A 24,001-nucleotide genomic window follows, 5' to 3' on the forward strand; every position below is an offset into this window, starting at 1 on the left:
AAGTTTCACTAAAGGCATACATTAGGTTACTGGTTACCTGTCTTTCATCCATTTTACTGCAGGAGAAGGGTCCCCAACAGCTTTACAAGGCAAGGCGATGTCCTTCATCCACGGGGTAGTCACTGTGCCGCTGAAGGTCAGGATTCGCGCTGGAGCTGGAGCACCAAACATAGAAGAAACCCCGTCATGCCACAGCTACATCGACACAAAAGCCAAGATGACCCTCCCCCATATAGGGACACCCCCCAAAAGGGTGAATGCAGCACAGCCAATTAACGACACGCCTGCCAACAAGCCTCTTTGGTGTCAGGATGCGTATCAGGGGTTTTCCTGGTAAGAACATACAAATAGCTGAGAATCCCTATGGTAGCGTTTCCCCCCTCCCTTGACTAAACACGAAGAGCCCAAAGTAAATATCTGCGTCTTCGTACATCCAGAAGCCCCAAGCTGTGTCTTCTATGAGCTCAGTTGTTTGTCGAGCCCTTTATTAAACAACTTATCTCAACACCAAGAACCGCCTGTTAAAATATACTTTTAATATCTGAAAGAATAGACCATTCAAGGAGTAAAGTGCTAAAAGAAGGATGAGTAACACGGAACAACTTCTCTTTGTCAGTTTTGTGGTATGCTCCTGACTTTATTGTGTCAGCTTGATCTTCAGCACGGACATTAAGGAAAATAAATGCTTTCCAAGCAGCTGTTCTTGAAGAACAACTGCTTGCTTGGGACGGTGATTCAGAGGCTCCAACGGGAGTTCTGGCCAGAGGCATCTGGCACCAGCATAGTCCCAAAGTAGCAGGAGGAGAGAGGAAAAAGCCCAGGTGGACCTACGTCAGCAGGGGCTTCCTTGAAGATTGAGGAGACCTGCACTGAGAGGTTCTTAGCACTGCCTTCCCAAGGGCGACACAGAAGCTGATACCAAGATCCCAGCCTTCCAGAGGAAAACAATGTGCCCTTCTTTGCCTCACATTGGGATACTGTCTTCCGGGAAGCTCCCTCTGGAAGCTCAGCCAGGCCAGAGGAACAGTCACCGAAACCACTTATGAAAGGTGGCCCCAATCTGATTCTGGAGCCATAAGGATGGGACCAGTATTGGGACCCTGAATCATCAGACCCCCGAGGGCTTGGACGGGCCAGTGGCCATGGATGGAGCCAAGTCATTACAGAGGCTTCCTAACCTAGGACACAAGCCTTGGTCATTAAGTTCTACCATACAACTTCAATTTTCATTGTTGTGAGTGTGGTGGGTCAGAGCTGAGACAGAGACGAAATGCCATTGGGCTCAGAAGCTGGGTCCATTTTGCACAGCAAGCGTTACTGCAGGCTCTTCCTTCTCGGAGCAGGGTCTTCAGAGATGGTTCATGGATGGCAAAGACCACGTTTTCAGTTACTGACCTTTTGATTTCTCATTATAACAAAAATACCCTGGCCAGGGAGCAACAGATTTCTGCCATTGGTGGTTTGGCATCTTCCTTTTCAAACTCTTCAGAGCATCCTTTTATAGGATGAGGAACGTTTTTGCAACAAAACTGGGATGATTAGGAAACCCAGCTAGGGTTAGGGGCTTCCGAGCTTTTGGACATCTCACTCCCTACACACCGAATCCCAGAAGCTACACGCATGGTGGGTTGTGTGTGAGTGAAGACAAATGTATTTACTTTCTACCTGCCATTGTATTCAAAATGGGGCATCATTGTCTTTTTCCTCTCGCTATTTTATTCTGCCTTTTTCTTAGTGATCACATTAATAAGCATGTCATCAAGAGTTCTTAAAAGTAAAACTGGAATCTTGGAATGTTCTTATACATTCTCTTAGACAACTAGCAGGCTTATTAGTAATAAATTGCCAGTGTGGTGTATTCCAAAATCAGGGGTCATCTCCTGCTGACCTAGAATTGTGAGGTTAGTACACTTATTCATGAAAACTGCTAAGTTAGTGGTACCATAAACACCGAGTGGTAGCAATTATCAGAAGTAGAATAAGAATATCCTGTGCCGATGAATGGATAAAGAAGATGTGGTATATATACACAATGGAATACTATGCAGCCATCAAAAGAAATGAAATCATGCCATTTGCGACGACATGGATGGAACTAGAGCGTATCATGCTTAGTGAAATAAGTCAATCGGAGAAAGACAACTATCATATGATCTCCCTGATATGAGGACATGGAGAAGCAACATGGGGGGGTAGGGGGATAGGAGAAGAATAAATGAAACAAGATGGGATTGGGAGGGAGACAAACCATAAATGACTCTTAATCTCACAAAACAAACTGGGGGTTGCTGGGGGGAGGTGGGATTGGGAGAGGGGGAGCGGGCTATGGACATTGGGGAGGGGAGGCGAACCATAAGAGACTATGGACTCTGAAAAACAACCTGAGGGTTTTGAAGGGTCAGGGGTGGGAGGTTGGGGCAACCTGAGGGTTTTGAAGGGTCAGGGGTGGGAGGTTGGGGAACAGGTGGTGGGTAATGGGGAAGGCACGTTTTGCATGGAGCACTGGGTGTTGTGCAAAAAGAATGAATACTGTTACACTGAAAAAATAAATAAAATGAAAAAAAAAAAAAAGAATATCCTGTGCCTATATGTGCTTTTTAGGACCAGTATAACACCTCAACATGCAGATTCTTTATGGTTTGTTTTTTTTTTTTAATTTATTTATTTATTTTTTCACTGTTGGTGGGAATGCAAGCTGGTGCAACCACTCTGGAAAACAGCACGGAGGTTCCTCAAAATATTGAAAATAGAGCTACCCTATGATTCTTTATGGGTTTTTAGGAACTTTTATTCTTTAGTGACTCTGACTTCCGCTGTCAATTAAGGCCTTTGTGTATAGTATTCTATCAATAGAAGAAGAAGTAAATATTTTATTACATTTATAAATTTCCAAATTCTGTATTTTCTCCTTTAGAAGTCTGATGCTTGCTTTTGATGTAAGAAGGACTTCCTTGGGAAGTTGCTATGTAGTGATTTTCACCTACCCAGGGGGTGAGGATAGGCTCATTTCCCTGACTTTCCTTAAGATCCTCTGAGTTGTAAACTGTGTTCACTTCTAGGAGGATTCTTTTCTGATTTGCACAAGAGCCCAGTGCCAGCTAGCAGCAACCTTATTTCTTAAGCTGAAATGTGATAGCACGTGTTCTGATTTTCTGGTGATTTTTAGGGCATCATAAGCTTTATTTCTGGTAGAGGAGGGGTTTAAAAACAGTCCAATGAGAGTGGGAGAAGAGGCCCTTTCTACAGTGGCGCACCTTTAGCTAATGGTTCCACCATGATGATTTCACTGCTGTTGCCTCTCCCGGCTGAGGTCACGGCGACCACCCAGACGCTGTACTGACGGTTCCGACTCAGGTTGGGAATTCTGTAGGAAAATGAGTCAGGAGAGGCTTCAAACTCGCTGATCACCTGTGAGAGGAGACATAAATGTTCCCACATTCAAGGAGGCAAATGGCACACGTGGACTTCCTAAAGGCACAGTTATTAACATGTCATCTATCATAAGAAACAAAAGTCGCAGGTAATCCTTTTCTAAAAGGCTGGGATGGAAGATACCGATAGACGTGTAGACAGCTTACGTCTCTCTATGCAGCAGCTTTCACAGCTACCAAGGAGAGATTGCAGCCCTGAAATTATGGGTTATGGCACGTCTGTTTTATGCTGAGATAGAGTAATGAAAACAGATTTACCCTCCTACCCAAAACAACCTAAGAACACTCAAGAGTATATGAAACCAGTCTCAAAGCCATTGCACATCACGTAATGAAGAACAGAGCTCTCTGAATTATGGGAAACAAAGGAAGTGAGCCTACAATTGCAGGGTTTTACATTTTGTGAGAGTCACCGGGCCATGGCACAGAGAGGGATCCCAGGAGGAGCCCAGAGGCTTCCCTGAGTTGAGAATTTACACCTGAGAGACTGGGAAGAAGCTGGAACTCAGAGGACAGAGCTCCATGCAGAGAGAACTTCGGGGATTGGAAGAGGGTCCCACATGGGTATTCAACAGAGCAGATCTATGCAGGTATGAGAGGAAACTACCAGAGACTAGACAAAGAACTACCTGAACAGATTGGAGGTCACAGTTACCGCATTTACACAGGGCTGGGAGTAGTGCCTGTGCCACCAGGCACATTGGGAGACCCCAAGGTTCATGGGGCATTGGATACAATGCATCAGGGTCTTACCTTGGTGGTGGGGAATAGTTAGGCCTAGACTGAACACCACACTGGTACTGCCTAACAAATATTAAAAACAAAATTCATATAGATGAAATTGTCATAAGGTAACTTAACTGCCTCTCAGACCAAAAGTCAGAATATTTACAGCAGTGAAAATATCCAGTACTCAATAAGGTAAAATTGATAATGTTTGACATCCAATAAAAATTTTCCAATATGAATGACCCAAATACCCATCAATTGATGAGGGATAAACAAAATGTGTGCTGTATCCATATCAAAGACTATTATTCAACAATAGAAAGAAATGAAGTACTAATACATGTTAACTTGGATAAATCTTAAAAATATTATACTAAGTGGAAGAAGCCAATCACAAAATATCACATATTTATCATTCCCTTTTAATGAAATTTCCAGAATAGGCAAATCTAGGGAGACAGAAAGTAGACTAGTGGTTGCCAGGGGCAGGGTAGGTTTTGGACAGAATGTGGAATGATTGCTATGGGATATAAAATTTCTTTCAGGGATGATGGTGAATGTACTAAAATTAGATAATGGTGGGTAATTCTGTGAATATACTAAAAGCCACTGAATTACACACTTTTAAAGGATGACTTTTATGGTATGTGAATATTTCAAAAAAGCTGTTAGAAAAAAAGATTCAGGAATGCAAAAAAAAAAACATAGAGAAACATTTTATTCATAAAGAAAATATAATTTAATCCTCACTGACCTATTATTGACACAGATATTAAATTTAGCAGAAATGGGCATTATAACAGTTACTACAATTGCATTATAGCTGTATTTTAACTATAGATAATTAAGAATTTAAATAGACACAACTGTAAGGGGAGATGAACCATGAGAGACTATGGACTCTGAAAAACAACCAGAGGGTTTTGAAGGGGCAGGGGGGTGGAGGTTGAGAAACCAGGTGGTGGGTAATAGGGAGGGCACGTACTGCATGGAGCACTGGGTGTGATGCCAAAACAATGAACACTGTTATGCTGTAAATAAACAAATAAAATAAAAAAAAGAATTTAAATAGACACAAGAATTATAAAAAAACCACCTAAGTCAAACTTGAAATGGATTTACAATATGTGAAATGAAAGATACACTGAATTAGAGTAATAGTAGATTAGATTTTCAGGAAAAAAGGTCAGTGAACTTATAGATATATCAATATATATTAAAAAAATAGAAAAAAGAGTGTAAAAACTTCACAAAGCTATCGTGAGCTATGGGACAACATTGAGCAACATAATACACATATAATCGGAATCACTAAAAGAGGGAAGGGAGGCACAACAGAAAAATGCTTGATGGAACAGCAGCTAAGATTTTTCCAAATTTGATGAAAACTATAAACACAGAAAGCCAAGAATCTCAATGAACTCCAGACACAAAAGTATGAAGAAAACCATACCAAGAAATAATCAAATTGCTCAAAACCAGTGATAGAAAATCTTAAAAGTAGTCAGAGAAAGCATATGTTTATGTGAAGGAACAAAAATAAAAATGTCAGCAGACTTCCTGTCAAAAACAATCCAAATGCTAAAATGGATGTTTGCCCAAAATTTGTACACTGAAACCTCATTCCCAAGGTGATGGTATTAGGAGGTGAGGTCCTTGGGAGGTAATTAGGTCATGGGATTAGTGCCCTCACAAAAGAGACCCCAGAGAGTTCCCTTGCCCCCTTCCACCATGTGAGAACACAATGAGAAATCTGCAATGCAGAAGAAGTCCTTCACCATAACCACACCATGATGGCACCATGATCTCAGATATCCAGCCCATAGAGCTGAGAGAAATAAATCTCTGTTACTTATGAGCCACCCAATCTATAGTACTTTTGTTATAGCAGTCTGAGCCAACTAAGACACCAAGGAAGAAGACAGTGGAACAGCATTTTTAAAGCATTGGAAAAAAAAAAGTCAATCTAGAATTCTACACCCAACAAACAAATATTTTAAAACTAAAGAGAAATAAAGACTTCTTAAAAATTCTAAAAAGCTTAAAAAATTTATCATCAGTAGACATACACTATAAGAAATGTTAAAGAAAGTCCTTCAGTCAGAAGGGAAATGATACCAGATTGAGATATCAATGTACACAAGGAGATGTAAAGTACCAGAAGTGGTAACTGTATAGGAAAATGTATGATTTTTTCTTATTATCTAAAGCCCATTAAAAGATCATTGATAATCAAAAGATCATGATGTAGTTTGGGGTTTGTAACATAAAAGTAAAATGTATGATAACAATTGTGTAAATATTGAGATGGAAAAAAAACAAGAGGCACACTGCTATAAGGTCCTTATATATGCAGTATATAATATCACTAGAAAGTAGAAAGTGATAAGTTAAATGTATATGCTTTAATCCTAAAGGAATCAAGGAAATTACAAAATAAAGAAGAAAATAAATCCGAGCCAGCCAAATAAACATAACGGAATTATAAAAAAGTGTTCAATTAATTCAAAGGAGGCAAAAAAGTAGAAAGGAAACAAATAGGACAATACAAAACCAAATGGGAAGATTATAGATTTAAACTTCTACCAAAATATCAATAATTATATTAAGGGTAAATGATCTAAAAATCCTAATTGATAGCAGAGATTGTAAGAATGGATATAAAAGTAATACACAACTATATCCTACCTACAATAAATCTTTTCAATTATTTCTCAGATATTTCAAACACTGCTGACAATGCTGAATTGTGTTTTGTGGAAGGTAGAATACACAAGGGATGAAATTGGACATTTAGCTAAGATTTCTAAGTGAAGTATAGACGTTAACAACTGTGGTTCCTCCTGACTGCTTATGGTAAAATGCAAAAAGAGAGAAATGAATTGAAGAAGAAATTGTTAAGTAAAGAGGAACCAGAACTTAAAGATTTGGGAAATTCTTAGCTTACCTATCACAAAAAGAGGAGAAAGTGTGCTGCAGATGAGAACATTAAGGGTGTGGACCAGCAGCCATGTGAGAAGGAGACTGGCGCAGGTGTGAGCCCTGGACCAAATGAGCTAAGGCCCAGGAACACTGCCAGTTTGCACTGAGATGGGATAGAGTTAAAGAGAGTTGTCCAAGTTCTTAGGTTCTACAGGCCAGGATGACTGAGCCATTTGGCCCTGAACTTGTGCTGTTCTTTAAGAAAAGGGAAGAATGACTCTGAAGGATATTCAGAGATCATCTGGGTCACTGCCTTGGTTTCAACAGGCCAGAGAATCTCCATCTGAAGCCTTGAGGATAGGACCTCCCAGAACTGAGCTGGGGAGACCCCTGCCTGAAAGATCCCTGGGGTTCTACTATGGCTTTCAGAACTACAAAATGGATAAAGCCTCTGTAGAGAGCTGAAGTGTGGGCACAGCCCCACTGAGTATAATCCCCAGAGGTGTTGAGGGTAGAGGATTGAACTGAAGAGAATTATTCCTTTGCCTTAAGATCTAGTGGGGTTTGCACTGTGAAGTTTTGAACTTACATGGGAACTCAATCCTTCCTTCTTTCCTATTTCTTCCTTTTGGAATGGGAATATCTACCCTATGTGTGTCCTACCCTTATATTTTGGAAGCATATAACTTTTGTGGTATCACATGTTCACAGCTGGAGAGGCTTTTGCCTCTGGATGAATGTACCCGCAATCTGACCCATACCTGATTCAGCTGGTATGTAGGTAAGACTTCGAGCTTTACAGTAGCTGTTGGGATGAGTTAACACTTATGGGGCTTTTGGGATGGAATGAGTATTTTGCACTTCAGAAGGACATGGTCTTTGTGGGATCAGGGGGAGAATGGACGGAATGTCGGTGTCCCCCCAAATCCATATGTTGAAATCCTAACCCCCAATATGATGATACTAGGAAATAGGTCATGAATGTGCAGCCCTCATGAATGGGATTTGTGCCCTTTTAAGGAGACAAAGAGACCAGAGGTCTGTCTCTCTCTCTCTGCCATGTGAAGATTCAATGAAAACCCAGGTAAAAGGCTCACACCAGACACTGGATCTGAGGGTGCCTTGATCTTGGGCCTCTTGGCCTCTTGAACTATGAGAAATAAAGACCTGCTGTTTATACCACCCCATGTGGTATTTTGTTAACAAAGAGGACCCAGGCAAGAACACTAAGGTACAGAGTAAGTGACTCACTGCAGTCAGAGAGGCAGACAGTCGGACAGAGGCTCAAGTGCCTCTGGTCTGAGTCCATGCTGCCACTACAAGCAACCAAACATGCAAAGGGCTTACTTTGACTCTTGCAAGCTGTTAAGTAGCTCTCGCAGAGGTCAGTAGGCTTCATGAGCTGCAATACCAGCTCTAAAATTAATCAGTGCAAATGTTGACTATGCCCCTTCCTCATCACAGATCCCATGCTTACTCAATAAAAAATAGAGTCAAAGGATTTCCCATGGTCGAATGCTTGACTACTGTACACGCAGCATCCCATGAATAAAGGGAGACTATGGGGCTCTTGCACAGGTTCCACAGGGATGTGTGCATGCTTTCGTGGCATGCGTCCTCGTCACCCTACTTGCCCCCTTCACCACCCTACCTCTCACTCATGGCAGTCCTCTCTTGTGCTTAGAAAGTCACAGAAACATCGGATCTTTCTAGAATTTCAGAGGGAAATTGGCTTGCTTCCTAACAATCTGAGGAGACAGTCCCAAGACTGTGTGTATTTGTATTCTGTAATGCTCCAAGGCTCTGTTGTTGCCAAATTAATTCTACAAAGCTTAATGATGTGCAAATTATAACAATCACTCCAATTGAACATTAAGCATCAACAGAGCATTAAAATATATTCAGAAAATAAGGATTTTCTGGGAAGAGAACATAGCTTTTAGTTAAAACTCAGTAAGCATCCTGTCTGTAAGGGACAATTGGTACTTAACGACCTCCAAAATAAGCATTTTATTTAATTTTTTACCTGCAACCCAAGATGCACCTAAAATCAATGATTAAAAAAATACAATTTCTTCTGCAACAATATTTGTTTCACTGTTTATGTAGAAGATCAACGAAAAGCCAAAGTAAAAATGTTTATCTATAGACACTTCTTCCTTTTGGAATGAAATTTCTCTAATAGATTAAAGTAAGAAATAGTAGTCAAGCTGTCCAGGGGTTCCTGTTCTTCATTAGGGAAATTTAGCTGCACTGGTGTTTTCACCCTGTGATGCCACTCTATTCCCTGGATTGCCGCCATAATTAGGCACCATTTTTCCACTCTCAGAAGTGCAAGCAGAACGTTGCCAACAGACCCATTTAAACAATAGAAGTGTTGATTTTTTTCTTTATAACATATGTAACTGGATATTAAATGTGACTTTTCCTGTTGTCTTAAAATTTTAGCAACTGACTTAACAAGTGAGAATAGTACCCCAAATGCCGGTACCTTCTCTCGTAACAAAAAACGTGAGGGCCTACGCAGGGCTTTCTGATATTTTGTCCATCTCCCATCTCTGAACTCGACAAGAGGCTAAGTCAGGAATAGGATATTCTTGAGGAGAGCGGTCTGTGTGCTTTCCCAGCTAGGGATGACAGGGGTGCTGAGCTCCAAGCAAACCCCTCAGAGAGCTTGGAGCAAGTCTGGAAGCATGTAGAGATTGGTGAGTCACACCTGAGGCTATGCAGAGTGGCAAAGGCTAGCCCGGCCCCCAGCAGGGGAGCTGGCTGTGCTGGAGCTGGCTGTCACTCCCAGTGTGGAGGCTTAAGAATGCTTCTGTGTAGACCCTGCAGAGGGGGGCAAGACTGGATGTCTTGGGACTGGATGTCTCTGGAGGGGTGAGATGCCTCCTACAGAGGGCTGTCCTGTGGCTCCCATAGTCACGCATCTATAGATGGTACACAATTCAAATATTGTTAACACGCTCAAGAGGTGGCAACAGGTAAGAGAAAAAGAGCTAAATGGGAACAAAGAGCATCAGAAGGTCATGTGCAGTGGAGAAGCAAATCTATTTGTCTAAAGCCTCCCCTTAATGCTCAGTCAAAAACACTTGTTCTAAGAGGGAGGATGAATATTGCTTCCTTAGGAAACATTTTCCTCGATAGTTTTGATGAAATATAATAACTGATTATATTTACCTTCCATCAATTGTGTCTTTATTGGATACCGGATTTCCAAACACAATGATCTAATTATGTTGGGGCTGACTTGTTAATTTCTTTTTAAAAATTTTTATTTATTTTTTAAAAATTTCTTTTCAGCGTTCCAGAATTCATTGTTATGCACCACACCCAGTGCTCCATGCAATACGTGCCCTCCTTAATACCCACCACTAGGTTCCCCTAACCTCCCTCCTCCTCCCTTCCAAAACACTCAGTTTGTTTCTCAGAGCCCACAGTCTCTCATGGTTGGACTCGTTCATTTCCGTGTGCGATCCTGTTCTGTGCCATTCCCTCACAGACTCTGGTCAGTGAGAAGGGATCGATTTTATTTCCAGATTTCTCCGGCTATTTCCATTACATTGATGGTTCAGAGACTCTGAAACATTGAGAGTGTGCAGGGACTAGAAAGGAATGGAGGGGCTTCTCCTTCAAGGGAAGCAAGACAGAAAATTGTAGCCTAAAGAGAAGCACACCGCAAAAGAAGTTTCCTAGGATTAATGAATCAACAGTGGCAAAAAGAGAAATTGGTGGGGAGGAGACACAGACACGTTTCTCAATGTTTAAATATTTAAATCTCTAAATATTTAATTTACTGCTGGCACATCTATAACTCTGTCGTCTCATCTTCAAAGTTAAGACAGAGATATTAGCCACTCTAGAAGATTTGATTATGCCTGCAGTGTGAATTAATCTTGAATGGATAGCTATAACTAAGCGGATAAGGGATGGCCAGAGCAATAGGACACCTGGGGCAGCCATGAGAACTCACTGGACTAAAGATCTCTCCTTTGGATCTTGCAGAGAAAAGGTATGCAAGAGCTCTTAGCATGATGCCCATAATGGGAAAAACTAATAAATAGTTACTGTTTGTATTCACAGCCATTTACTGAGTTCAAGTCCAGTGTGTAGACTGTAAGGTAAGTTCCTTCCCCAAAAGAACAAGAAAGGATCATAACTTGGCAAACAGAGGGTTAATTGAATGAGGCATAGTAAGATCCTGACAGGTTCCTGCTAAAATGTAGAAATAAAAATAATTTCAATTCCCTTTCTAAAACTCCAGTCGTAGTTGAGGATATGATTAATGTTTACAAAATGTCTAAGAAAATAAATAAAACTTTGTGTATTTGATTTTTAAAAATATTTATACCAAGTTTCTTTTATAAAATTTCAGACATTTGGCTTCCCGAAAATTGTACCAGGAGTGGAAATTACAGCTCATGAGATAAACCTTGCAATATTCAGACGATATAGCTCTCATTCACTTGTTCTGCCTTTCTTACTATTGCTTTAGTTCTGATGCGTGGAGTCACAGAATTCTGAGGAACTCAACAGTTTGCTCCTCAAAAGAATGTAGAGGTTGCTTGAAGGTTGGTTTTCTCCCTGTGTTTCAGTGTCACTCGTGAAAAGCCTGAGTCTATGGGATCTACTTTCACTACAGAATTATTTTTGCCTCGTGGTTTTGTGCAATCATCTTCCTTTCATATTTAAGATACTTCTTAATGGTAAATAAGATAAAATAAATAAATAAATAAATAATAAAAATAAATAAATTTTATTTTAAATAAAAATAAATAAGTAAGATAGAATTAACCACAACTAATTATTTTAAATGCTCTTTAGTGATTTCTATAAAGCTGGATATTTATTTATATATATATATATATGTATATAATTTATATATGCTAGATTCATTTCCAAATCCCTTATTCTATTTAGCTCGATGGATGACTTGCAAAGCCTGTAGTCTTCTCTCAGCCCCTCCACTGGGGGCCACATCTGTCCTTGGTTTATACATCATGTATGGTCCTGATCTTTATTCTCCTTTGGATTTCTGCCTCTCATGTCCTCACCATCTCTCCCATGCTGGATGGGTTTCAAGCTCCCCTGGCTGCACTCCTCCCTCTATGGGGATCTTAGGTCCCAGCATTGCAGAGTCAGGACCCACCTGCTACTAACTGAAAAGGACTGAGGAAACATCTGTTGCATTAAGCTGACTAATGACCTAGAAATTATTTGAATACAATCGAGAATAACTATATAGAGAATGACTATGGATTCACAGGCTGCTCAGACCAAATTATTCAGCGTATCTCATGGATATAAAAAGAATTCCACTTAAAAATTTCAATTAACTTTTTAATGAAAAACTAATTCTATCAAAGAAGTATGGTGCTTTAAAAAGCTCTAATATCTAATTGTTTAAAAAAAAGACTCGAATGTTCTGATTTTGTGGATAGTATGTTCACAGCAGTGATTAAAAAACCTCCCCCTGAGCAGAATAAGCAAATAGACATCTCTTTAAATTACTGGACAACGACTCTTTGAGGACATATAAAATCTTTCTGTTTAGTGGCAGAGGAATGACCTGGATTACATTATGAATAAGGAGTTAGCTGGATCAATTTAGGATTTGTCTTTGTTCTTTAAGTTCTCATGTATAATACATTCTGATCTGATTTTCATTTTATTTCCCTATCTTCACCTCCAGAAAAAGATAATGGATCATGAAGGCTGCCCTGTAGGGGTAAACTGGGAGGGTCTGCATGCATGGTGGGAAGAGGGTTTTCAAGCTACTTGCTTCATCCAAGTCAATTTTGATGGTTTCCTCTGAACTTTCCTGAGATGATCGTAATTGTTGTTATATTTGTGACTGTTGGCTACATTTTAGAAAGCCTTCCAAACAACCTATTTTGGCCTTCCAATAATAGAAATTATCATTTTGTAAGGGATTAAAGTTGATGTGCAGAAAAGTACAGAAGAAGCCAAAGTCTTCATATTACTGTTTTAGAATCAGCACCGTCAAAGTAGCCAGACTGGCATCACAGGGTACTTTCTTTTCCCAGGCTCTTTTTTTTTAAAGATTTTTTATTTATTTATTTGACACAGAAAGAGATCACAAGTAGGCAGAGAGGCAGGCAAACAGATGGGGGGAAGCAGGCTCACCGTGAGCAGAGAGCCTGATGCAGGGCTTGATCCCAGGACCCTGAGATCATGACCCGAGCCGAAGGCAGAGTCTTAACCCACTGAGCCACCCAGGTGCCCCTCCCAGGCTCTTTTTAACAAAATCATCTTCATTCATTATAATTTTGCCTCATTTCTTCTCTGTGGTCACTCCACCTGCCATGTAAATGATCTATCTGTAAAAAATGTTTTATTAATCTGACTTGATCGCTATCACTTATTTGATGATGAACAAGCAATTCATTGCATTCTTAGCCAGCTTCTGGCTGCTCCATAATTTCTAGCTTTGCCATCACAGAAAACAGAGGGCCACCATTAGGTCTTTCAGATAGAACTATGGAAGGATGATTTCCATGTCAGTGACTTAAAAGCACAGACATTTTACCTATTTCCTTGTGAGATCGAAAGCATCCTCAAGTACATAAGATACTTTCCTGCCTTACGAACCAGAAACTTCATTATACAGTTTAACCTCTATTGGATGACTCACGGCCATTATCCATAAAATTTAATTCAACACAACATTTGCTGAACATCAGCTATTTCAGGATAATACCAGGCTTTCTAAAGGCAGAACAGTGACTAGCCGGGAGGCCTGCCCTTTAGCTGACAAGCCATTCTGGGCAGCGCAAGTATACTCCCATTAACAATAATGCAAGAGGTTGTAGTTATGCCAAAATGAGGCTGAAAAGCAATGCTGGGGACCCCTCAGGTGGGACAGAGCCAGTTTCCCAGGGAAGGCCATAGGCTGTCAGGGTGAATGGCCTGGACTCTGAGCTCAGACACCTGTGGGTTGCAACCCCTGTCTTTGCCTTGCAAAATGCATGTCCTGGCCAGACGGCACCCACTCCACTTCAGTATCACTGTGGTGAGGTCCTAATAACCCCACCTGTACGTGGTAATCATGAAGATTAACTGATGAAAATTAGTATTATTTAAGATGTGGGTCACGGAAGCAATTTTGTGAGTTATGACAATCATTTACAAAATAAAATGGAAAAGGAAAAAAAAAAACTACCAGAAAGGGAAATATCAGAGTGCATCACACGGAACAAGTGTAAACTCTGTTTACGAACCTTTTGTGTGTGGGTGCTAGATTATGCTTGCAAGATGCATTTCCTGTTGTGAGCCATGAAGAAATATGTTTAGAAATCATAGGGACAAAATGTTTAGTGTATAGCATATTCTCAAAAACGGTGGAATAAATAATGTAGCATTTAAGTTAAGCCTTCGGGATAAGACTTTAAATGAGAGGAAGATGAAAGGGAAAAGGCAAGGAGGACCCAGGGCATGCACACACATGTGCGCACGTGTACACACACACACACACACACACACACACACACACACACACACACGAGACCTGGGATGGCTTAAGAACTGGCTGGGTAGGGTAATGGAATCGGAGATAAGAGACTGGACAGGAGTTGGAGCTGGGCTGAGGAAATCTGTTCAGGTCACCTTGAGGATTTATGTAAAATGGGAGAAGATCTAGAATGTGAACTGAATGGTGATGACAGCAATGCGGACACTGGACTGGCCCTTGAGACTGGCAGCGGGACGTCTTCTGACCTAGTCTGAATCCCTAGGTGAGCACCTGAACCTGGGCAATGGTGGTGGACACGGGAGAAGGGAGAGGATTGAAAAGATACTGTACAAATGACATTACAGATAAAGGGTGGATATTCAATATCTATAAAGAACTTCTCAAACTCAACACTCAAAAACCTAAAAACCGAAGGGGGAGTCAAGATGGCGGAGAAGTAGCAGCCTGAGACTACATCAAGTAGCAGGAGATCAGCTCGATAGCTTATCTAAACATTGCAAACACCTACAAATCCAACGGGAGAGCGAAGAGAAGAAGAACAGCAACTCTAGAAACAGAAAATCAACCACTTTCTGAAAGGTAGGACTGGCGGAGAAGTGAATCTAAAACGACGGGAAGATAGACCGTGGGGGGAGGGGCCGGCTCCCGGCAAGCGGCAGAGGAACGGAGCACAAAATCAGGACTTTTAAAAGTCTGTTCCACTGAGGGACATTGCTCCAGGGGCTAAACCGGGGTGAAGCCCACGCGGGGCTAGCGTGGCCCCAGGCCCTGCAAGGTCACAGAAGGATCGGGGGTGTCAGAGTGTCGGAGAGCTTGCAGGTATTAGAACGGAGAAACCGGCTGCAAAGACAGAGCCGAGGACTGAACTCTCAGCTCGGGGTTACCTTGAACTGGTCGCGGGCTGGGTGAGCTCGGAGCGTGGCTAGAGGCTGGGGATACGGGAGTGATTGGGTGCTGTCCTCTGGGGGCGCACTGAGGAGTGGGGCCCCAGGCTCTCGGCTCCTCCGGGCCGGAGACTGGGAGGCCGCCATTTTCATTCCTGTCCTCCGGAACTCTACAGAAAGCGTTCAGGGAACAGAAGCTCCCAAAAGCGAACCCGAGCCGATTACTTAGTCCGGCCGCCGGTAAGGGCGGTGCAATCCCGCCTCGGGCAAAGACACTTGAGAATCACTACAACAGGCCCCTCCCCCAGAAGATCAACAAAATATCCAGCCAGGACGAAGTTCATCTATCAAGGAGAAAGCAGATTCAATTCCTAAGACAGCAGAGCAATTCCAGAGGAGGAGAAAGCAAAGCACGGAACTCATGGCTTTCTCCCCATGATTCTTTAGTCTTGCGGCTACTTCAATTTTTTTTTCTTTTTTCAATTTTTTTTTCTTTTTTCAATTTTTTTTCTTTTTTCTTTTTTCTTCTTCTGCTAAATTTTTTAAAACTTTTACCCTTTTCTTTTTTAACGTTTTTTGACTAGTTCATCTAAATATATATATTTTTTCTTTCTTTTTTATATTTTTTTATTTGTTTTATTTTTTAAATTTTTTTCTTTTCTTTTCTTTTTTTTTTTTTTTCTTTTTTTTTCAGAACCTGTTTTTTATCCCCTTTCTCCCCCCCACAATTTGGGGTCTCTTCTGATTTGGTTACAGCGCATTTTTCCGGGGTCTTTGCCACCCTATTAGTAGTTTATTTGCTCCTTCATATTCTCTTATCTGGACAAAATGACAAGGCGGAAAAAATCACCACAAACAAAAGAACAAGAGACAGTACCGAAGGCTAGGGACCTAATCAACACAGACATTGGTACTATGTCAGATCAAGAGTTCAGAATGACGATTCTGAACATTCTAGCCGGGCTCGAAAAAGGCATGGAAGATATTAGAGAAACCCTCTCTGGAGATATTAAAGCCCTTTCTGGAGAAATTAAAGAACTAAAATCTAACCAAGTTGAAATCAAAAAAGCTATTAATGAGGTGCAATCAAAAATGGAGGCTCTCACTGCTAGGATCAATGAGGCAGAAGAAAGAATTAGTGATATAGAAGACCAAATGACAGAGAATAAGGAAGCCGAGCAAAAGAGGGACAAACAGCTACTAGACCATGAGGGGAGAATTCGAGAGATAAGTGACACCATAAGACGAAACAACATTAGAATAATTGGGATTCCAGAAGAAGAAGAAACAGAGAGGGGAGCAGAAGGTCTATTGGAGAGAATCATTGGAGAGAATTTCCCTAATATGGCAAAGGGAACAAGCATCAAAATCCAGGAGATGCAGAGAACCCCCCTCAAAGTCAACAAGAATAGGTCCACACCCCGTCACCTAATAGTAAAATTGACAAGTCTTAGTGACAAAGAGAAAATCCTGAAAGCAGCCCGAGAAAAGAAGTCTGTAACATACAATGATAAAAATATTAGATTGGCAGCAGACTTATCCACAGAGACCTGGCAGGCCAGGAAGAGCTGGCATGATATATTCAGAGCACTCAACGAGAAAAACATGCAGCCAAGAATACTCTATCCAGCTAGGCTATCATTGAAAATAGAAGGAGAGATCAAAATCTTCCAGGACAAACAAAAACTGAAAGAATTTGCAAACACCAAACCAGGTCTCCAGGAAATATTGAAAGGGGTCCTCTAAGCAAAGAGAGAGCCTAAAAGTAGTAGATCAGAAAGGTACAGAGACAATATACAGTAACAGTCACCTTAGAGGCTACTAATGGCACTAAATTCATATCTCTCAATAGTTACCCTGAATGTTAATGGGCTAAATGCCCCAATCAAAAGACACAGGGTATCAGAATGGATAAAAAAACAAAACCCATCAGTATGTTGCCTACAAGAAACTCATTTTAGACGCGAAGACACCTCCAGATTGAAAGTGAGGGGGTGGAAAACAATTTACCATGCTAATGGGCATCAGAAGAAAGCTGGGGTGGCAATCCTTATATCAGATCAATTAGATTTTAAGCCAAAGACTATAATAAGAGATGAGGAAGGACACTATATCCTACTCAAAGGGTCTGTCCAACAAGAAGATCTAACCATTTTAAATATCTATGCCCCTAACGTGGGAGCAGCCAACTATATCAACCAATTAATAACAAAATCAAAGAAACACATCAATAATAATACAATAATAGTAGGGGACTTGAACACTCCCCTCACTGAAATGGACAGATCATCCAAGCAAAAGATCAACAAGGAAATCAAGGCCTTAAATGACACACTGGAACAGATGGACATCACAGATATATTCAGAACATTTCATCCCAAAGCAACAGAATACACATTCTTCTCTAGTGCACATGGAACCTTCTCCAGAATAGATCACATCCTGGGTCACAAATCAGGTCTCAACCGGTATCAAAAGATTAGGATTATTCCCTGCATATTTTCAGACCACAATGCTCTGATGCTAGAACTCAATCACAAGACGAAAGCTGGAAAGAACCCAAATACATGGAGACTAAACAGCATCCTTCTAAAGAATGAATGGGCTAACCAGGAAATTAAAGAAGAATTGAAAAAATTCATGGAAACAAATGATAATGAAAACACAACAGTTCAAAATCTGTGGGACACAGCAAAGGCAGTCCTGAGGGGAAAATATATAGCGGTACAAGCCTTTCTCAAGAAACAAGAAAGGTCTCAAGTACACAACCTAACCCTACGCGTAAAGGAGCTGGAGAAAGAACAAGAAAGAAACCCTAAACCCAGCAGGAGAAGAGAAATCATAAAGATCAGAGCAGAAATCAATGAAATAGAAACCAAAAAAACAATAGAACAAATCAATGAAACTAGGAGCTGGTTCTTTGAAAGAATCAATAGGATTGATAAACCCCTGGCCAGACTCATCAAAAAGAAAAGAGAAAGGACCCAAATAAATAAAATCATGAATGAAAGAGGAGAGATCACAACTAACACCAAAGAAATACAGACAATTATAAGAACATACTATGAGCAACTCTATGCCAACAAATTGGACAATCTGGAAGAAATGGATGCATTCCTAGAGACATATAAACTACCACAACTGAACCAGGAAGAAATAGAAAACCTGAACAGGCCCATAACCAGTAAGGAGATTGAAACAGTCATCAAAAATCTCCAAACAAACAAAAGCCCAGGGCCAGATGGCTTCCCAGGGGAATTCTACCAAACATTTAAAGAAGAACTCATTCCTATTCTCCTGAAACTGTTCCAAAAAATAAATGGAAGGAAAACTTCCAAACTCATTCTATGAGGCCAGCATCACATTGATCCCAAAACCAGACAAGGATCCCACCAAAAAAGAGAACTACAGACCAATATCCTTGATGAACACAGACGCAAAAATTCTCGCCAAAATACTAGCCAATAGGATTCAACAGTACATTAAAAGGATTATTCACCACGATCAAGTGGGATTTATTCCAGGGCTGCAGGGTTGGTTCAACATCCGCAAATCAATCAATGTGATAGAACACATTAATAAAAGAAAGAACAAGAACCATATGATACTCTCAATAGATGCTGAAAAAGCATTTGACAAAGTACAACATCCCTTCCTGATCAAAACTCTACAAAGTGTAGGGATAGAGGGCACATACCTCAATATTATCAAAGCCATCTATGAAAAACCCACTGCAAATATCATTCTCAATGGAGAAAAACTGAAAGCTTTTCCATTAAGGTCAGGAACACGGCAGGGATGTCCATTATCACCACTGCTATTCAACATAGTATTAGAAGTCCTAGCCTCAGCAATCAGACAACAAAAAGAAATTAAAGGCATCCAAACTGGTAAAGAAGAAGTCAAACTATCACTCTTCGCAGATGATATGATACTATATGTGGAAAACCCAAAAGACTCCACTCCAAAACTGCTAGAACTTGTACAGGAATTCAGTAAAGTGTCAGGATATAAAATCAATGCACAGAAATCAGTTGCATTTCTGTACACCAACAACAAGACTGAAGAAAGAGAAATTAAGGAGTCAATCCCATTCACAATTGTACCCAAAACTATAAGATACCTAGGAATAAACCTAACCAAAGAGACTAAGAATCTATACACAGAAAATTATAAAGTACTCATGAAAGAAATTGAGGAAGACACAAAAAAATGGAAAAATGTTCCATGCTCCTGGATTGGAAGAATAAATATTGTGAAAATGTCTATGCTACCTAAAGCAATCTACACATTTAATGCAATCCCTATCAAAATACCATCCATTTTTTTCAAAGAAATGGAACAAATAATCCTCAAATTTATATGGAACCAGAAAAGACCTCGAATAGCCAAAGGAATATTGAAGAACAAAGCCAAAGTTGGTGGCATCACAATTCCGGACTTCAAGCTCTATTACAAAGCTGTCATCATCAAGGCAGCATGGTACTGGCACAAAAACAGACACATAGATCAGTGGAACAGAATGGAGAGCCCAGAAATCGACCCTCAACTCTATGGCCAACTCATCTTCGACAAAGCAGGAAAGAATGTCCAATGGAAAAAAGACAGCCTCTTCAATAAATGGTGCTGGGAAAATTGGACAGCCACATGCAGAAAAATGAAATTGGACCACTTCCTTACACCACACACGAAAATAGACTCCAAATGGATGAAGGACCTCAATGTGAGAAAGGAATCCATCAAAATCCTTGAGGAGAATGCAGGCAGCAACCTCTTCGACCTCAGCCGCAGCAACATCTTCCTAGGAACAACGGCAAAGGCAAGGGAAGCAAGGGCAAAAATGAACTATTGGGATTTCATCAAGATCAAAAGCTTTTGCACAGCAAAGGAAACAGTTAACAAAACCAAAAGACAGCTGACAGAATGGGAGAAGATATTTGCAAACGACATATCAGATAAAGGGCTAGTATCCAAAATCTATAAGGAACTTAGCAAACTCAACACCCAAAGAACAAACAATCCAATCAAGAAATGGGCAGAGGACATGAACAGACATTTCTGCAAAGAAGACATCCAGATGGCCAACAGACACATGAAAAAGTGCTCCACGTCACTCGGCATCAGGGAAATACAAATCAAAACCACAATGAGATATCACCTCACACCAGTCAGAATGGCTAAAATTAACAAGTCAGGAAATGACAGATGCTGGCGAGGATGTGGAGAAAGGGGAACCCTCCTCCACTGTTGGTGGGAATGCAAGCTGGTGCAACCACTCTGGAAAACAGCATGGAGGTTCCTCAAAATGTTGAAAATAGAACTACCCTATGACCCAGCAATTGCACTACTGGGTATTTACCCTAAAGATACAAACATAGTGATCCGAAGGGGCACGTGTACCCGAATGTTTATAGCAGCAATGTCTACAATAGCCAGACTATGGAAAGAACCTAGATGTCCATCAACAGATGAATGGATAAAGAAGATGTGGTATATATACACAATGGAATACTATGCAGCCATCAAAAGAAATGAAATCATGCCATTTGCGACGACGTGGATGGAGCTAGAGCGTATCATGCTTAGTGAAATAAGTCAATCGGAGAAAGACAACTATCATATGATCTCCCTGATATGAGGACATGGAGAAGCAACATGGGGGGGGTAGGGGGATAGGAGAAGAATAAATGAAACAAGATGGGATTGGGAGGGAGACAAACCATAAATGACTCTTAATCTCACAAAACAAACTGGGGGTTGCTGGGGGGAGGTGGGATTGGGAGAGGGGGAGCGGGCTATGGACATTGGGGAGGGGAGGCGAACCATAAGAGACTATGTACTCTGAAAAACAACCTGAGGGTTTTGAAGGGTCAGGGGTGGGAGGTTGGGGGAACAGGTGGTGGGTAATGGGGAGGGCACGTTTTGCATGGAGCACTGGGTGTTGTGCAAAAAGAATGAATACTGTTACGCTGAAAAAATAAATAAAATGGAAAAAAAAAACCCTAAAAACCTAGTAAAAAATATGGGTAGAAGACATGAACAGACACTCTCCAAAAAAGACATAAAAATGGCTAACAGACACACGAAATACATCAGGGAAATACAAATTAAAACCACAATGAAATATCATTTTACACCCATTAGAATGGCAAAAATTAACAAACAGGAAACAACAAATGTTGGCAAGGACGTGGAGAAAGGGGAACCCTCTTACACTGTTAGTGGGAATGCAAGCTGATACAATTACTCTGGAAAACAGTATGGAGGTTCCTCAAGATGTTAAGAATAGAGCTACCTTATGACCCAGCAATTGCACTACTAGGTATTTACCTCAAAGATACAGATGTAGTGAAAAGAAGAGGCATGTGTACCCCAATGTTCATAGCAGCAATGGCCATAATAGCCAAACTGTGGAAGGAGCTGAGATGTCCTTCAATAGATGAATAGATAAAGAAGATGTGGTTCATATATACAATGTAATATTACTCAGCCATCAGAAATGATGAACACCCACCATTTGTATCAACATGGATGGACCTGGAGGGGGTTATGTCAAGTGACGTAAGTCAAGCAGAGAAAGACAATTATCATATGGTTTCACTCATATGTGGAACGTAAGGAATAGCACAGAAGACCATAGCAGAAGGGAAGGAAATCCAAAGGAGGAGAAATCGGAGAGCTAGATGAACCATGAGAGAATATGGACACTGAGAAACAATCTGAGGGTTTCAGAGGGGAGAAGGGTGGGGGGAGGGGGTAACAGGGTGATGGGTATTGAGGAAAGCATGTGCTGTGATGAGCACTGGGTGTTCTACCTAACTAATGAATCACTGAACACTACACCAAAAATGATATACTATACAGTGGTTAGCTGAATAGAATAAAAAATAATTTAAAAACGGTAAAAAAAGAAAAGATATTGTGGAGAGAGGATTCTCATGACACGTGTCACTTCACAGATGCTGTTTCCTCTGGTCGTAATACCCTTCTGTCCAGTAAAATGTCCCCCCTGCAAGCCAGGGTTGTACGTACATCCCAAGAAACTGATTCTGATCCTACGGTTTGAGTGACAGCCCCTTGCCTGTGCTCCATGTCATTCTGTCCTCTGTATGTCCCGCTTGTGTCCTTTGCCACATCACAGGAACAGCGACCATCTCTGGTATTTTCTGCCCTCCCTAGAACCAGGAACTCCTCAGAGAAAGGCAGACACTCCATTCTTTATCATGGCCGTCCCATGGTCGCCATTAGAGTTGTTCTACAAGCTGCTCTGGTTTCCTTGTCTTCTGGGTATGTGTTGGGATTGGCTTCCTTGTTCTCTTGTGGTTGGGGGAAGGCCATGTTATGCCTTTGTCAGACCCTCTGGAGGGGTACTTCTCTCTGCCACTCCCCAGAGTGGATAATATAGAAGAGAACTACCACCAACTCACAATGGATGTGGATGTGAAAGAAACATAAAGCTGTTGGTGTAAATCCCTGAGATTTGAGGCCTCTGGTCAGAGGACAAAGGGTGTCATTACATCATTAGCTTAGCTGGGAAACAGGGAGAAGGGGAGCAAGAATGAGTTTGGTTCTGGACACATGGTATACCGTGGAGTCTTGACAGAGACATGGATGGAAGGAAGTAGGCAATATGGGACTGAGTGGTCCTCTACGATGCTTGGGGTCGGAGAAAAACATTTTTGAACTTCACAACTTTAGATGATAATTAAATTATAGGAACAGATTCAAGGATTCATGGAGATGATAAGGATTAAGAAAAGAGAATGAAGGAAGAGTATTGAGAAATGTGTACATTTACAGGTGGGTGTAGAGGGGGAGGGGTCAATGGCCTTGGACAGCCAGTGGAGGCTTCAGAGAAAGGAGCAGTGTCCAGGGACACGGACAGTATTATAAATAGGGACAGTCAGGAGACACCACTTGACGGTTCCATCGCGGCACTCCTGTTTGACTTGAGAGTACTCGACAATTCTGGGTTTCTGATGCCACTGTCTCTTGTCCTCAGATCCATGATTTATTAAATCCAGGTCCCAGGGAGGGGGCAGCAGGTATAGGGCAAATGCACACCTGGTACTTTGGCTCAAAAGTTACCTAGACCTCGCAAAGGTTACTTTCCTTGCCTCCCTGAGACTTGCTTACGTCGATGTTGTGGGCTACACTGTGGGGAGTTTAGTTGCTGGAAGTCGTCTTTCGGATAAGGAGAGTCCGGGAACGTTCTCCTCTGCTCATGCAGCACCGTTAGCTGAACACCAGTCTGGTGCAGGGACTGGGTCACGTCGACATCTGAACCTGGAGGAACTAATGTGGAGCACGGCTCGTGGATATCGTTATTTCAGGCTTTCGGACTTCGTTCTTCAGCGCTGAGACGTTTGTGCGCCTGATTTCACGGTTTCATCTGCTTAGCACTGTGAAAGAGACACTTTCTCCATCCTCATGCTTAGCGAACACACGGGATTTCCCGCAGCTGCTTTTGTGCAGGGAGGAGAGCTGAGAGGAGATCAGCCTCGCTCCTTTCTCTCTGGGACCTTGCAAGTGTGTGAATCGAT

At 41.3% G+C, this 24,001-nt stretch overlaps 1 protein-coding gene across 1 annotated transcript in view; it reads right to left on the bottom strand.

Annotated features, from left to right (window-relative positions):
* DSCAM (DS cell adhesion molecule) overlaps positions 1 to 24,001 on the bottom strand; it is an 818,243-nt gene that overhangs the window by 60,958 nt on the left and 733,284 nt on the right. Inside the window, exons 21-22 of the mRNA XM_046001392.1 lie at positions 3,255 to 3,408; positions 38 to 155 (exon numbers count right to left, since the gene is read on the bottom strand). Of these exons, the coding sequence (XP_045857348.1) occupies positions 38 to 155; positions 3,255 to 3,408 (272 nt within the window). The remainder of the gene's footprint in view (positions 1 to 37; positions 156 to 3,254; positions 3,409 to 24,001) is intronic.

Source organism: Meles meles, chromosome 4 (assembly GCF_922984935.1).
Source record: "Meles meles chromosome 4, mMelMel3.1 paternal haplotype, whole genome shotgun sequence".
Lineage (NCBI taxonomy): Eukaryota > Metazoa > Chordata > Mammalia > Carnivora > Mustelidae > Meles > Meles meles.